We start from the raw sequence: 14226 nt of genomic DNA, 5'->3' as shown, positions 1-14226 counted from the left end.
CCCCCAAGTCTCCTGATAAAAATGGTACCTCACTTGTGTGGGTAGGCCTAGCGCCCACGAAAGGAAATGGCCCAAAACACAACGTGGACACATCACATTTTTGCACAGAAAACAGAGGTATTTTTTGCAAAGTGCCTACCTGTGGGTTTTGGCCTCTAGCTCAACCGTCCCCGGGGGGGGAGGGCGTGCAGAAATGGCCTAAAATAAATTTGACCCTCAACCCCCCCAAACCCTCCCCGGGAGCGACCCTTGCCTACGGGGTCGCTCCCCCTGCGTGACATTGGCGCTAACAAAAAAATCCCCGGTGCCTAGTATCGGCCTAATACAATTTTCCCCTTCAGGGGAGCGACCCTCGTCCAAGGGGTCGCTCCCCATCTGTAAAACAAAAAAAACAAAAAATCCCTGGTGCCTAGTGGTTTTTGCCCACTTGGGGGCAGATCGGCCTAATCAAAATAGGCTGATCTGCCCCCCAGGGGGGTAGAAATGGCCTAAAATAAAATTTCCCCCCAGGGGAGCGACCCTTGCCCCAGTTCCCGGGTGCAGGACGAGGTGATCTCGTCCAAGGCACCCGGGATCCGGTGCCTTGGACGAGATCACCTCGTCCAGGGCACCGTAGGGGCTAAACATTTAATTTTAGACCATACATCTGAACATTACTAAAATCTTGTAGCAAGTTTGTTATATAGGCTTTGCACTTTGAGTAGCATGTAGGGCATGTGTCCACATGAAAACGACTTTGCTTATCTTTTCAAATAAAGAGGGAAAATATGAATTGCTGTATATTGATGAACAGTCCTATGAATATTTAGATTAAGAACATCTGGACGAGCTCTGCAACACATCATATTACCAAAGCACGACCATCATGATTTACCAAAAGTATGTTTTTGTGTGTCCTTTTTAGGGAACATGTGGTAATCTTTGTGAATTAACATGTATGATAACATGGACTGTAATGTGTGATAATATGAAAGCATTCAATCACAATAGGGTCTGATGGGGACTTTGGGCTGTATTTTCTGTCGTCATGGAGAGTCTTCAAGATTACAGTGAAGGGGTAAAGTATGGCTTGGATTGATGGGTGCTAAAAGTAAACAACCACTGAAAACATGGTAATTACTGCAATTCTTATATTCCTTTCTTTATAAACTGGTATGTTATAGTCCTAAGTACTGCATGTCAATTTTTTTGATTTTTGCACTGGATGTATATCTACTTTCAGCACTGGAACCCGGATGGTGACATTCGTGATGTTTATTTTACTAGGTAATCTTTAAAATCCTAAAATGTACGCATCAGCATAGAAAGACTGTATTTTGTAGATCTGTTAAATTAATAGTGGTTGGTCGGGATTGCTGTTAGAATGAGTCTTGGGACATGGCACGTGGTTAAATCGTAGATCTTCTCTGGGCACACAAATTGATAGCTAGTGATTTCTGTCCAGTTTAAAGGACTTGGGCTGCACTAGCTCAACGTAAGACCTCTTCACACTGAAGACACTGCCCAAAGTGAATGGTACTGATTAAGGATGAGATTGGCAGAATTTGATTTTTAAAGAACAACTTTTCTGATACATTGATCTTTGTTTTGTATTTTGCAGCTTGCAGCTTACAGTTTACATTTTTTTGGTAATGTTTAAACTGTTGTCTCAGTGTTCAAGTAAACTTTGGTGAAAGTTACTTTAATGAAACGTTTGCTTCCTCCAGAAACATTTACATTTTTCATTTCAGGTCTACCAGTCCAGGAGACACCAAATTTTTGGCTAATGAAGTGTTTGAACTTCTTCAGTCATCCAATAGCTCAGATTATGACAATGCAAGTGAAATTAATTCCCGGCGGCGGAAAGCTCAGTTTTTCTTGGGGACCACAAATAAACGTGCCAAAACAGTGGTACTACATATTGATGGCCTTGATGACACGGTAAGCAGATTCTAAACTGCCATGGGTAGGCCCCACTTTTGATCTTTTGCCTCACTGTCTCGCAAGCGTGCGTTACAAAATCAGGACATGAAACATTTCTGTTGAATTAACCTGTTGAAGTGTTTGTTTGTGATGTGTACCCAGCCCTGAAGTCATAGTTCTCTTTTTTGTCATCCTTTTAGAGGTATAATCGAAGGGTAGACTAAAACTAACTTTCTCAATGTTATGTTATATGGATTTGTACAGCATCGCTAATCATCCCTGAGGGTATCCAGGCACAGAGTAGACCAGGCCTGAGGGGAAAGGAGGAGATCATGCCTTTCTCGCCTGAAAAAGCCATGTTTTGAGGTTCCTTCAGAAGTCCTTGAGTGAGGGGGAGGTTCTGAGGTGTTGCAAAAGGTTATTCAAGGTCTTGGCTGCAAGGTATGAGAAGGAGTGTCCTCCGTTCTGACCTTCTTGATGCGAGGGAGATGTGCTCTTGCCTGGAACGTAGATCAAACGTGTCTGGAGGGTTGGTAGAACTTGAGGCGGTGGATGAAGTACGCTGAACCAGTGTTCTGGAGACCTCTTTGTAGGCATGGGTGAGTGGCTTGAACTTGTATCTTTCCTGGACTGGGAGCCAGTGGAGAGTGTTAACGTTCAGAGAGATGTCTCTATTATGTGGGATGTTCAGGATGAGTCTGGCAGTGGCGTTCAGGGTGGCTTAGAGTCAGCATAGAACATGGGCTGGGATTCAAATGTATAGGGCAAGTCTGTAGCCCAGTCTACAATAAGTAGAAGCCTTGGTTACTGTTCACCTGGTGTTAAGTGGGATTCACTTGAAAATCTTGTGTAGCAATTGCAGGATGTGGAAGCATGATGAGGCAACAGCGTTGATCTGTCTGCTCAAGGAGAGGTTGGTGTCCAGGATGATCCCGGAGTTCTTGGTATGGTCTGTACGGGTGGGTGGGCTGCCAGTTTCAGAGGGCAACCAGGAAGCGTCCCAAGTATTGTGGTTGGTGTCTAAGATGAGGACTTCTGTTTTGTTTGTGTTGAGCTGGAGGTAGTTGTTTTTCATCAAAGCAGCAACGTTGCTCATACAGTTGGTGAAGTTTGCCTTGATAGTCCTGGTTGAGTTGGTAAGGGAGAGAATGAGCTGTTTGTTTTTTGGCGTAGGATACTCTGTTGATGCCGTGGGCTTGGACTATGTCTGTGAGGGGTGTCATGTAAATGTGAAAGAGTTTTGGGATGACTGATGATTCTTGAGGGACTTGGTAGATGAGTTTCTTAGGTTCTGAGTGTAGGGAGTGGGCATTCATCTCATTGAGTTCTGCCCATGAAGAAGGAGGATATCCACTGGAGGGCCGGTCCACAGATATCCAGTTTAATGATTTACACACTTTTTACCTAAAGTATCAGAATATTGCCTTCTGTGAACGATGGACCAACTTTTGGCAAATCTAATGTGTGGCTTCTCTGAAAAAACTGTTGGTGGTGGGAGCTGTGCTCATTTATTTTACTTGAGGTTACTGTTTTTGAGTTTCTTCTACCCCTTGTTCAACATTACCTATAGATGTTATTCCTGTTTGGGTCTGCTCTACATTAGCTGTCTGTTGTTACAAGACTTATTGTGTACTTGCATAGTGCTTTCGATCAGGCCATTGCTTATTATTGATTAGATTGCTTGTCACTGTCATTTGCTTGAATCTTATTCTGTCACTTTCCTTATTCTTCTTGTGTACTGTACAGCATCAGTAATAAGATTTTTGTGTTGCAGATAAAACTAACATTGGCAAAAAACATATAAGAAGCATTAGCAAAGCCAAAATGTGAACCGTATTTGGTATCACTAGTTCACCTCCTCAAATTAAAGGAGAAAACAGTACACAATGACTGTTTCTTTTGTAGGGAAACATCAGAAAATAGGAAACATTCAAATAGGGAACATATGTATAGCCCACTAAAAAGGCTGAGGAAAGAGTAACGTTTTTGCAGAAACAATGTTATAGGCATTTTGGTTGGCTTGAAAATAATTATAAAAAGCCCATGGATGAAGCAACTATCTATTCACCTGTGGATGTCCCTCTACAACCTAAAAAACAGAATCAAACCAGAGGTGAAGGTTGCCAGCAAGTGGTTCAGTTGTTTTGAGAATTTCTCTTTATGAAAAGTGTACTCTGTAAACTGGACCTAGTTTGAAACCAAACCAAGGTGCAGATGTTCAAGCATTTTGCAAAACCAATAAGAGAAAATACAGAAGAGTGCCAGAATCAAAGAAAACTCAAATTACTCTCTAAGAGAGTCTGCCAAGAAACCAAATGAGAAAAGGCCTCCAAAAACCTATCTTCTTTGATCAGCATTGAAAAAATCTGATGTCCTTCTTTAAAAGCAACGTCGTTCAGATCTGAGTTGAAAAAAGAAAAAAATCTTATGTTGCTGCATAGGGTCCTCCTTCTGCATTGAACACTGCATTGGTATCTAACTGTATTGAACAAACAAGGGCCACGCATTTAAGAGTGTCTTTGGTATCTAGTGGAAAAGAGAGTAAAATTCAAACTCTATTGCAGTGTGTATAAAATGTGGGAGGTTTGCACATTTACAGGCCTACATTATTCCGATGCATGATAGTCTTGCCATGGAGAACATAGGAGAAATTTGCTTTGAAGACAATATCAGTAAATGTATCCAGACGCTTTTTCACCTTTCCCCTTTTCTTTGCACGTCCAACCTCTTGTCACTCCTCCTACTCCTGAAAAATTACATTGGATGAAGTCAGTATGTGGAGGATTGACTGTCGCCTTGCTAATCGGTGGATTCGTAATCCTCCTGATTATGGACCGTTGCCCAGCAGTGAAACTGACTTCTGAGTTGTAAATTGTTCAGTGTGGGTTTAACCTTACATCTTCGTAGTTGGCTTTTATCCTTTTAGCTTAATTAGGTATTTCGTTAGATAGAGCAAGCAAGGGGAGAACAGGGTACCTTTTTCATTTTTCTGTTTGCCACATCCAACCTTCAAAACATCTCTGGGATTTTGTTTAAGGATAACCTGTGAAGTCTTTTCCTACGGCTTGTCCTAAGGAAATGATGTGGGAAGCACACATTTGTGTGCTATAATTTGCATCCTAGTACAATACACCACTCAAACAATTTACATACTCCAGGAATATATTCAAGCACATCCATAAAATACACTTGGAGGAAATAAGAACAGAGGTGCATCGATAGGCATTTTTCCAACAGTACTGGTGAAAAGGCTTGTGCAACGACTTTCTAGATAAGTCCCTTGCAACTGTTACTCTCCCTATTGTGCATTTAGGGGGTGATAGTCACCTTCTATTATGAGAGCAGTTATGAGGGAGCAAGTTCATAATGGGTAATTTCCCCCTGTCCAAAAATTGCAGTGCCCATTCAGTGAGCTCCAACGTGTACTGTCCATGGGGGGGAAAAGTTGAAAAAAAGGAAAGATTGAAAGGGTAGTCGACATCTGTATGTCTAGTACATGAAGATTAGCTCTTGGTGTTCACTAACATTGGTGTGCTGGCAAGGAGTTGTTGTGTGCATCCTTTAACACCCAAATCAATGGAATCTATCCACCTTCAGAGGTACAAGGCTAAGTATACCTGTGGAGTCACAGATACGACGTACAGGTTTCCTACAGTGCTCTTCGCAACAACTCTCCCAGTGGAGCTACCTTACTGGATATTTTTGTCAGATGGAAAATCCGACCCAGGGTCTAGTAAGGCAATAGAACACGTCTCTTGGTCCTTAGTATACCTGGCTGTCACCCCCTGTGAGGAGTTGGGAAAGGGTGTGGTAAAGGCTGCAAGCAGGAAGCCAGGAAATTGAGTCTGCGCAGTTTGTCATTAGGACTTACTACTGCGCAGACTCGACTTGCTTCCCACGTGCAAGTCAATGCTGGACCTGGATGCCATTATTTCATTCTGGTGTGTTTCTTTAGTATTAGAACTAGACTCATGGCGAGTAAAGAGCGATGGCAAGGTGTTGCTTTTACCCACTGCAGTTCGTGTCATGAAGGAGTCGGAGTCGGCGTCGCCCAGGGGCTCGACTTTGCTCCTGTTGACCTATGTCATGTTTTAAAGTCTGCAGTTACCCCTGCTAAGACAGACTGCACGTGAGCCCCTGTTAGTCACAATGCTGTTAGTGTGACTTGCTTTTGAAGTGACAACAATATGTTGGAGCGATGTATATGAATAAACTACAGGCAACGCAGCATGGACATAGTGAGTAGTGATTGCCTCTCAGTGTTTCCAAATTTTGCAGTCTGGAGCTCATGCACTAACTCCGAGCAATTCTGACTTAAATGCATGCGTTTTAGAGAGAGCAAGCTCATAAAAACAGCCAGCCAGCTCTGAGCCAGCACTGTCCTGCACGATACCTAGATCTCTTATCCTTTTCAGTTTTACGAGCCAGTTTTGCTTCAGTAGCATCAGATGTGTACAGTAGGTGAGTTGAAGACTATTTGGTAATAAATTATCACATACATCCACAGTTGATTAACATAATACAGTGTGATAAAGAGTTTGTCCTTTTTTTTTCTTCTTCTTCTTCTCTGGTCTAAGAAAATGTTGCATCCATTACTTTATTTTAAATAGCGCGTTGATACCGGAAAAGCAAGACGTAAGTATGCATTGTGATCATAGTGAGGTTCATTTATTGTCTGAGCTGCTGTGTTGATGCTAAGTGCATTATCAAGCAAGAATAACCAGTCTAGAATGGACGTACCTGGCAGGTTGCTGGAAATGGGACTAGAGCCTTTTTTCCATCAGTCCTGCGACTCATAATTTATCCTCGTTGGGGTTGGAACAAGGAAGGCAGCAGCGCAGGAACCAGAAGAGCTTCAGTCAAATGGCCCACACTGAGAAGCTTAAAGGGAGCTTTAAATACACTTGATTCAGAGCTCAGGGACCTCAGCTCTGTCAGTAGGACCCTTGGGAGCATGAATCTGAGCATCATCTCAAAAACACATTTTTTATGTCAGGCTGCTCAATTCCTACGTACCGTTTGTATGATTTGTGAAATCTAGGCTGAAAAGCACTGTACATGTGGCAGATTGGCAGGGACTACAATTTTCACTGGACTTTTGCCCATAAACTTCAATTATTATTAGGAAGTCATCTAAATCCAAAGGGATGTCATCAAATCACCACCTTATTAAATACATGTATTTATTTATTGATTTAGATGTTATGTAGAGCGCTGACATCTGCTCTTGCCACCACTTCAGGAGCATTTTAATAACTGGAGCTTTCTACTGAGATGAATTGGAGCAGTTAAGTTCCCATTTATGTTAAATAAGATTAACACAAGAATTGGCGACAAACCTCACAAGAAAACATGCCCTGCACCTCTGACTCCCTCCCCCACCCTGACCAAGACCAGCCCCAACACTCACAAACTTCACCAGCCCCCACTGATAAAGAGTAAATAAAGTAAACTATTTTGTATTTATCTCTTCCTATCACTTGCTTACTCGTTGCCCAATCCGGCTGCGTTTCACATGTGAGCCGCTTTTTAATTGGACGTAGAACTATTTTAGGTTCTTGGGAAAGTAGAAGAAAAGATTATTGTACATCTAGAGTCGTTTGATTAGACGTTGTTCCCCTTCATTTCCCTCTGTTCACAAGCCTGGTTGTGCTGCAATTCAAGCGAGTTGAAATTGTGCCGTCTGTGTTAAACTGCTGCTTTAAGTTAACTTGCACGGCGGTAACTGCCACGACTCATAGCTGAAGGACACAACAGCTGCTTGGATGAATTTAGTCAGTACGGGCACAAGGTGTCTGATAAATAGCAACGTACACACTAACCGCTCATCAATGAGCACTTCAGTCAGTCAGAGCTTGACCATGGGGGACTGTTCGGCTTATCATATGGCACAAAGCATTTTTGACTTGAGCACTTTTTCTTCTCATTATTTCCACTTCAGTCCATCGAGGGGCATTTCTGAATGTAAGCAAAACATGCTCAAATCCATTGTGCCGTGATAATTTTAAAAAGTGTGAGAGTGCATAAACCGTTGGTATTAGAAGCAGCATTTAATAAATGTTTTCGTATTGTGTTCGTGCATGTAGATACTTTGTTACTTTTTAGGTGACGTTTTAATTGATTTATTTTCAATTTTTAGTCTCGACGGAGCCTTTGCGAAGATGCTTTATTGAAAATAAAAGGGGTCATTAGCTTTACGTTTCAGATGGCCATTCAGAGATGCGTAGTACGGATTAGGTCTGATCTGAAAGCAGAGGTAAGTGATTGTGTATACAGTTGATCAGGCGTGTTAGTTTTATCTGCGAAGTTAAGCACCCTGAAGGTTGTGTTCATTCCTTCTTTTTAGGCTTTAGCAACAGCAATCGCCTCAACCAAAGTTATGAAAGCGCAGCAAGTTGTGAAAGGAGATAGCGGAGAGGAGGTATGATATGACATTTTCAGTGCATGTTTGATCAAGTTATTAACTATTGAGCACTTGGTTTCACAAGCTAAAAACTGTGTGTTCTTAATTGGCTTGAGCATACGCAAATTCTCCTTATCTTTACTGATATGTATATGTACACTGAATATTTCGACCTACTTGCTGGTTCTCACTAGAGGGAAAAAAAGTATTGCTTTCAAAACACACTTTGTTAATTATTTATTTTTAAATTCAAAAAGTAATTTTTACTGACAAAATAGAGACAGCCTCTAAACTACTTTCAGTTTTTATCTAATAATAAATGGAAGTGTGAAAAATAATTCAGGGTTGAACTGTTAAAAATGTTGAAATCCTAGGACAATCCCAATACGAGTTAAATATTTGACACATAGGCAGTTTATATTGCTTTATTTAGGTGTAGGTGGAGTCATGTGGATCCTCCTACATGTAGTGCAAGAATAGCCAACACGTGTTTCACCCCTACTGGCAAGCAACCCGGGGATTTTTCAAGGTGCCTGAATCACATAGAAGAGTCAAGGCTAACAGAGGCCGAGACGGGGCACAATAGATGCCCTGTTCCAGTGTTGAGTGTATGCGGTCAGTGGGGCTATGAGTCCCCAATCCTGAATCGGTCAGATGGTGTCTCTGCTACACTTGACTCTTCTACGTGATTCAGATGCTTTGAAAAAGCCTCGGATTTGGATTGTCCTAGTATTTCAACATTTTTAACAGTTCAGCCATGAACAATTTTCAGTTTCTTGTACATGGGTAAGGGGGTCGCCCATTTCTCAGGGCGAACTGTTTTTCAAATAACCCCATTATCTTAAGGTGGTGGCCCATGGGTGTTTAACTCCTTCTTCTGAAACCGAATAAATGAAAGTGGACGGATAGCACAAAGCCTTATAGAGGAGAAAATGGTTTGTGCTTTTAAGCCCCAAGTTGGACCCTGCAGATGAAAAAGGCACCACTTTTACTATTCACTGTCATTTCCCTCTCTAAGAAGTTAGTAAATCTGGGCAGATCCCATGACTCGGACGTTCTAAGTTTCTGTTTATACATAGTGCCAGAAGCAGGGCTTCATAGGAGACCTGCAGGAGTATATAGGGGGTCATTGGAGAGGACCAATTAACACTTTCTGTAGCAAGTTGTACAATCTATTTCAAATTCGAGGCATGAGTTAAAAAATCAGTTGGAAATATACAGTTCACCTACCCTTAAAGTCCTTTCGATGAGCACTAAAGGGCACTCTGGCTTCTAATATAATCTAACAACACAATGTCAGTTTGCTGCTTGAAAAAAGCAGGGAGGAACAGATTTGAGGATCCTCTTGACAGATTCTCATGCCATCAGGTACTGGCTGATCACCATGAATATTTCAATCACAGCAGTCCACATATATGTTGTGCAGGATGAGCATGCAGATGCTATAAGCAAACCTTTCCCAGAAACTAAATAGTCGTTCCAAATGTTTGATGCACCTTTTTTGTAACATCCCTGAACACAGAATGCCAACTCTTTGCAGTAGGCTACTAAGAAACAGGATCCCAGTGAATTGAACATTTGTTGAACTGGTCAAAATCATTTCTTTATTCCTTTCTGTCAGTATTCCTGATCCCACAAATGATCATCAATTTGCAACAATTCAAGACAAAAAATTATCTTAGCTCTCCCAGTGTGGCCTCTCTATTGCTGATTTACACGGCTACTTTACGTACAGGAAACTGTTGTGCTGACAGCCTATTTTATGGATGGGACAGGTCACAGTCATACTCCAAAAGCTACAGTTGCTTAACATGGCATCCTGGCTATTAGTCCACTCAGGTGTGGCATTTCTCAATGCTCTTTACTCTCAATGATCATTTAAACAAAGCTTTGAGACTTCCTCCAGGTTATTGCACACGTTTCAGTGGAACAGACTTTGTTTCTGCTGTGTGGAGATGTCCATCTGTTCAGAGATGTGCCAAGAAGAATCTGCTCTAGTATCTTGTGTTTTGGAACGTTTGGACTACAGTTGTTGTTTCTGAAAATTCAATTGGTAGTTTTCTCCACCTCAAGGTAGAATACCACTTTCTTCACTATCCCAGTATGTAAAGGCATTTGAAGGGTCTGAAAAAGGTATTTTCTCCCATATAAAAAAAACCTGCTTCCTTTGGAAGTTCAATATTGTAAATTTGTTTGTGTGCATTAATTGAATCTGCATCCAAAGCCATTTGCAGTATCTTTATTGGAAAACTGATGGCGACTTCTAATTCTGCATACTGTTTTAGTGCAATCCAAACTCTGTGCTTCACTGTGGCCTTTCCAATATGTCATGTTTGTAGTAACAACTTAAATAGTTCACAAAGCGGGAGAAGGAGGTTTTCGAGGACCTGAGACTGTCCTCCTTTTAAGCCTATATAACATTACAAAAAGGCCCAGCCCAAAAAAGATTTCACAGGGTGGACGAGGGAAAGAAAAAAAGTTTTTTGTGTGTGTAGAAAAGCCCTCAGCCCCTAGGGATACCCTTTGGTGGCATGCTACATCATTGGGTTTCCTCCTGTTCTGCTGTGGAACGGGGAGTGCTACGACCAACGGAATGCAAGGGAGCACTGATGTAGTTTCATCAGTGTGAATTTTGAGAGGGAACAGAGTGGTGGAGTCTTATATGCGATAAAAAAAACAGCCCCTGGGTACTATTACTAATGTAATATGGGTCACCGGGGCAGTATGGTTAAAAAGGGGCGTTGGAGGTGGAGTATACTATGTACCTTAGCTCCTGGTCGGTCTACATGTTTCGAAGTCTAACCCTAGACTCCTCTTCAGGACCAAGATGGACTCCCTAATATCGCTCCTTGATTATCACTAGCAAGAGCAATAACACTGAATGCTCTGTGGTATAGTGTGGTATGATTAACTGAAGTGAAATAATATAATATAATACCCAGTGGTACAGATGTCCTTCTGAGATACCTGTGGGAACGAAAGAACAACAGTTATCATGGCCCTTGTATAAGTTGGGCTGCTATTCGTTTTGCTTATGGGTGTGGTACCACTTCACCCCACTTGTGTGAAAAAGAACTTGTGAGCATTATGTATGAAACAATAGACAAATACAGAACAAACTACATTTAGACAAACATGTAAACACACATAGACGCATAAAGCACCTCTAAAAACCCATACGTGGTGCATGCGTGACCTACTTTTTAGTGTCTATGCTCTCGTATCATAGATCCTCTGGGAGGGGTGTGTGCTTGTAGTCACACATTGAAAATACATGTAGAATATTAGACTCACCAAATGGTCGCTTCTATGGTGTGTTGGAAAAGGGGGTTATATCACTTACTTCGTCAAAGCGACACTCCCGCCTTGTGCCTAATGCTCACCTTTTGCGGTCTGAAACACCATGACTCATGTGGGAGTGAAGTTTATAAACTCACTGCAGCTGACGCGCCTCGACCTGCTGCAGCGTGTGGCTCTAGACCACTCGATTTTCCCCCCAAAAAAAGTAAGATAAAAGAAATGTGAAAATCAGATTTTTGTTTTTTTTCCTGCTGTGGCCTGTCTGTAAAGAGGTGGTGACGCTCATGCAGCCTCTAGCTCTCTGAGCTGTATCCTGCATTGTTGTTTGCTACCAAAAAGAAAACTAATCTCTTTCTGCCAATTGGCAGTAGGCCAAACTGTTATCCATGGTCTTTAAGAATGTCTTGATAACAGGAATTAGCATAGCAGCTACCAGTAGATGAGCTTACTCATTTGTACTCCAGAGCAGATGGGTAAATGGGCCAAGCTTCTGTGTGAAACGTTTCTTTAGTTATTATCTATCTAATGGGGGTCCACCTCTTGTCCACTCTCTTGATTGGATGTTTCCCTCAGTGAAGATGATGATGGGCTTGCTAATCTATTATTTCATAAATATAGTTGTAAATCCCATGATGGCAAGTAAAGTTAATTACTTGAAGTCTTACGTGTGGGTGCATGTGTATCTTCATTGAATTTGTGAACGATTTCGTCCAACCTCCCCATGAAATCAGATGAGTGGGTTTAGATATGTGTTTTTTTAGTTACCATACTAAAACCTTATTCTACCTTGCCAAAGTAGTGTCCTCTGTTATTGCATGGTTGGCTTAAGATCTTAAAAGCACAGTGTTTTCTCTCCTTTTACTAACTGCCATCATGTTTCTCTGTGAGGCAGACAAGATGCCAGGGAGCTAGCCAAAGAATCTAATGTAACCCCTGTGAGGCTCAAGACTTGGGCACCAAATGTATTTATCAGCATTGAAGGACAGAGGGTGCCTGAGAAGCTGCAAAGCTTTGAGGATTTTGCTTGTCTCACTTATCCTTCAGACCGGTTTGAATATGCCCCATCATCTCCCACCTCTAGGGCATCTCCCTGTTCTCCCCACCTCCCATGGACCACCCAGCCATAAAAGGCCAGCATAGGCAAAGCCAGTATCCTTTGGCCATGAAACCTCTTAGCTTTCCTAATGCTTTTCTGCTTTTAGGGCCAAGAAAGTGTGTTTGCCTCCATCCAGATGAATACAGTCACTGCTACTATCAAAATCATCTGAAGATGACCACAGTGGGTGCATGTGCATCCTTGGAGGCAATTTTTGACTGTATTTTAGTAACGCTTTAACTAAAATCGTTCTAAGACTGTATCTGCAGATATGCTCACATCTCTGGTGGCTATCATTGAATAGATTTTGGAAATGCTTCAACAAAATGCATTAGAATTTGGTGGCCACGCATGTGAGCTCAACTAAACACGATGACACTGAAATGCTCCAGGGCAGAACAAACTAGAAAAAAAGAAGAAAACCATTGAATCAGGGGAGGGAAGTGATATAAACCACAAACCCATCTATTGTAGAATGAAGCTGGCTTAGTTTTATTTCTAGTTGCCTCTAATCTCCACATTTAGCTGCAAGTGGTCCTTTGTTGCAAGGCACCTTCAAACAGCTTTGTATGATGGGTTTTTTAATCCGAGATTTGTGATAGTAAAAACAAAACAACAAGAGCAAGAATTATAAAAGGGTCATGGCATCTGCAACCAGTCTTGCCCTTGATCTGTCATGGCATCTGCAACCAGTCTTGCCCTTGATCTGAACAAACAACTTTAAACTTCGAGTCTGCACCTTCCGACAGTTCAATGTTATTGGCCAATCTAGTCTAATTCAGTAATTGCATTCACTAATCTAATTAGAGGGGGGGCTCCTGGGTCCCCCAAAGGAAGGCCAAAAGGGATCTGTTGTCTAGAGCTGCAGTGGTTATCTATGGCTTTGCAAAAAGATTGGGAGCGAAGCCTGTCCGGGCACTTATTAAGGTCTATCCGTTACAGGTTGAGCCACAAAAAGACACTAAATTAACCTATGCTCAACACTGGACAGCTTGGCAGAAAAAGCAGTCAAGCAAAGTATTTGTGCAGCACACAAATAGTATTAAAGGGAAAACACCACACAGTAAAAATCCCAAACCAATTTAGAAAAATACAGTAATAAAGTACATTTTAATAGATTACTTGACATCAAAACAACACATATCCAAACAGTAGAACTGTAGTTATGAATTTCTAAAGTTTGAGGTTCAAAATAGAACCTAAAAGATGAAAATGCCAATCACAGACATCTTTTCACCTTTAGCACCACGACAAAGGGTCCAGGAGTGGATGGATACCTCTTGGGGTTCAGTACTCACTCAGGCTAGGTCCAGGTGCAGCTCCAGGATGGTAGGAGCCTGTTTATGTCCCTGTGGCTCCGAACAGTAGGCCAGCAAACTAGCCTTTGGAATCACTACTGGTAATCTGGTGTGCATATGGAGGGCTGAAAAGCAGGACTGGCCTCTGAAGGTTCAAGGGGGGCACCAAGCAGCAAAGCAGTCCTTCCAGGTACAGCAGCAGTCTGGCAGAGTGCACAGCAGATCAC

General features: G+C 41.9%; 1 protein-coding gene across 1 annotated transcript in view; it reads left to right on the top strand.

Annotated features, from left to right (window-relative positions):
- ARMC1 (armadillo repeat containing 1) overlaps positions 1 to 14226 on the top strand; it is a 113390-nt gene that overhangs the window by 76030 nt on the left and 23134 nt on the right. Inside the window, exons 4-6 of the mRNA XM_069220258.1 lie at positions 1731 to 1920; positions 8042 to 8158; positions 8249 to 8323. Coding sequence (XP_069076359.1) covers positions 1731 to 1920; positions 8042 to 8158; positions 8249 to 8323 — 382 coding nt within the window. The remainder of the gene's footprint in view (positions 1 to 1730; positions 1921 to 8041; positions 8159 to 8248; positions 8324 to 14226) is intronic.

This window comes from Pleurodeles waltl, chromosome 2_2 (genome assembly GCF_031143425.1).
Source record: "Pleurodeles waltl isolate 20211129_DDA chromosome 2_2, aPleWal1.hap1.20221129, whole genome shotgun sequence".
NCBI lineage: Eukaryota > Metazoa > Chordata > Amphibia > Caudata > Salamandridae > Pleurodeles > Pleurodeles waltl.
The sequence above is the reverse complement of the archived record's forward strand: the minus strand, read 5'-3'. Positions and strand labels throughout refer to the sequence as shown.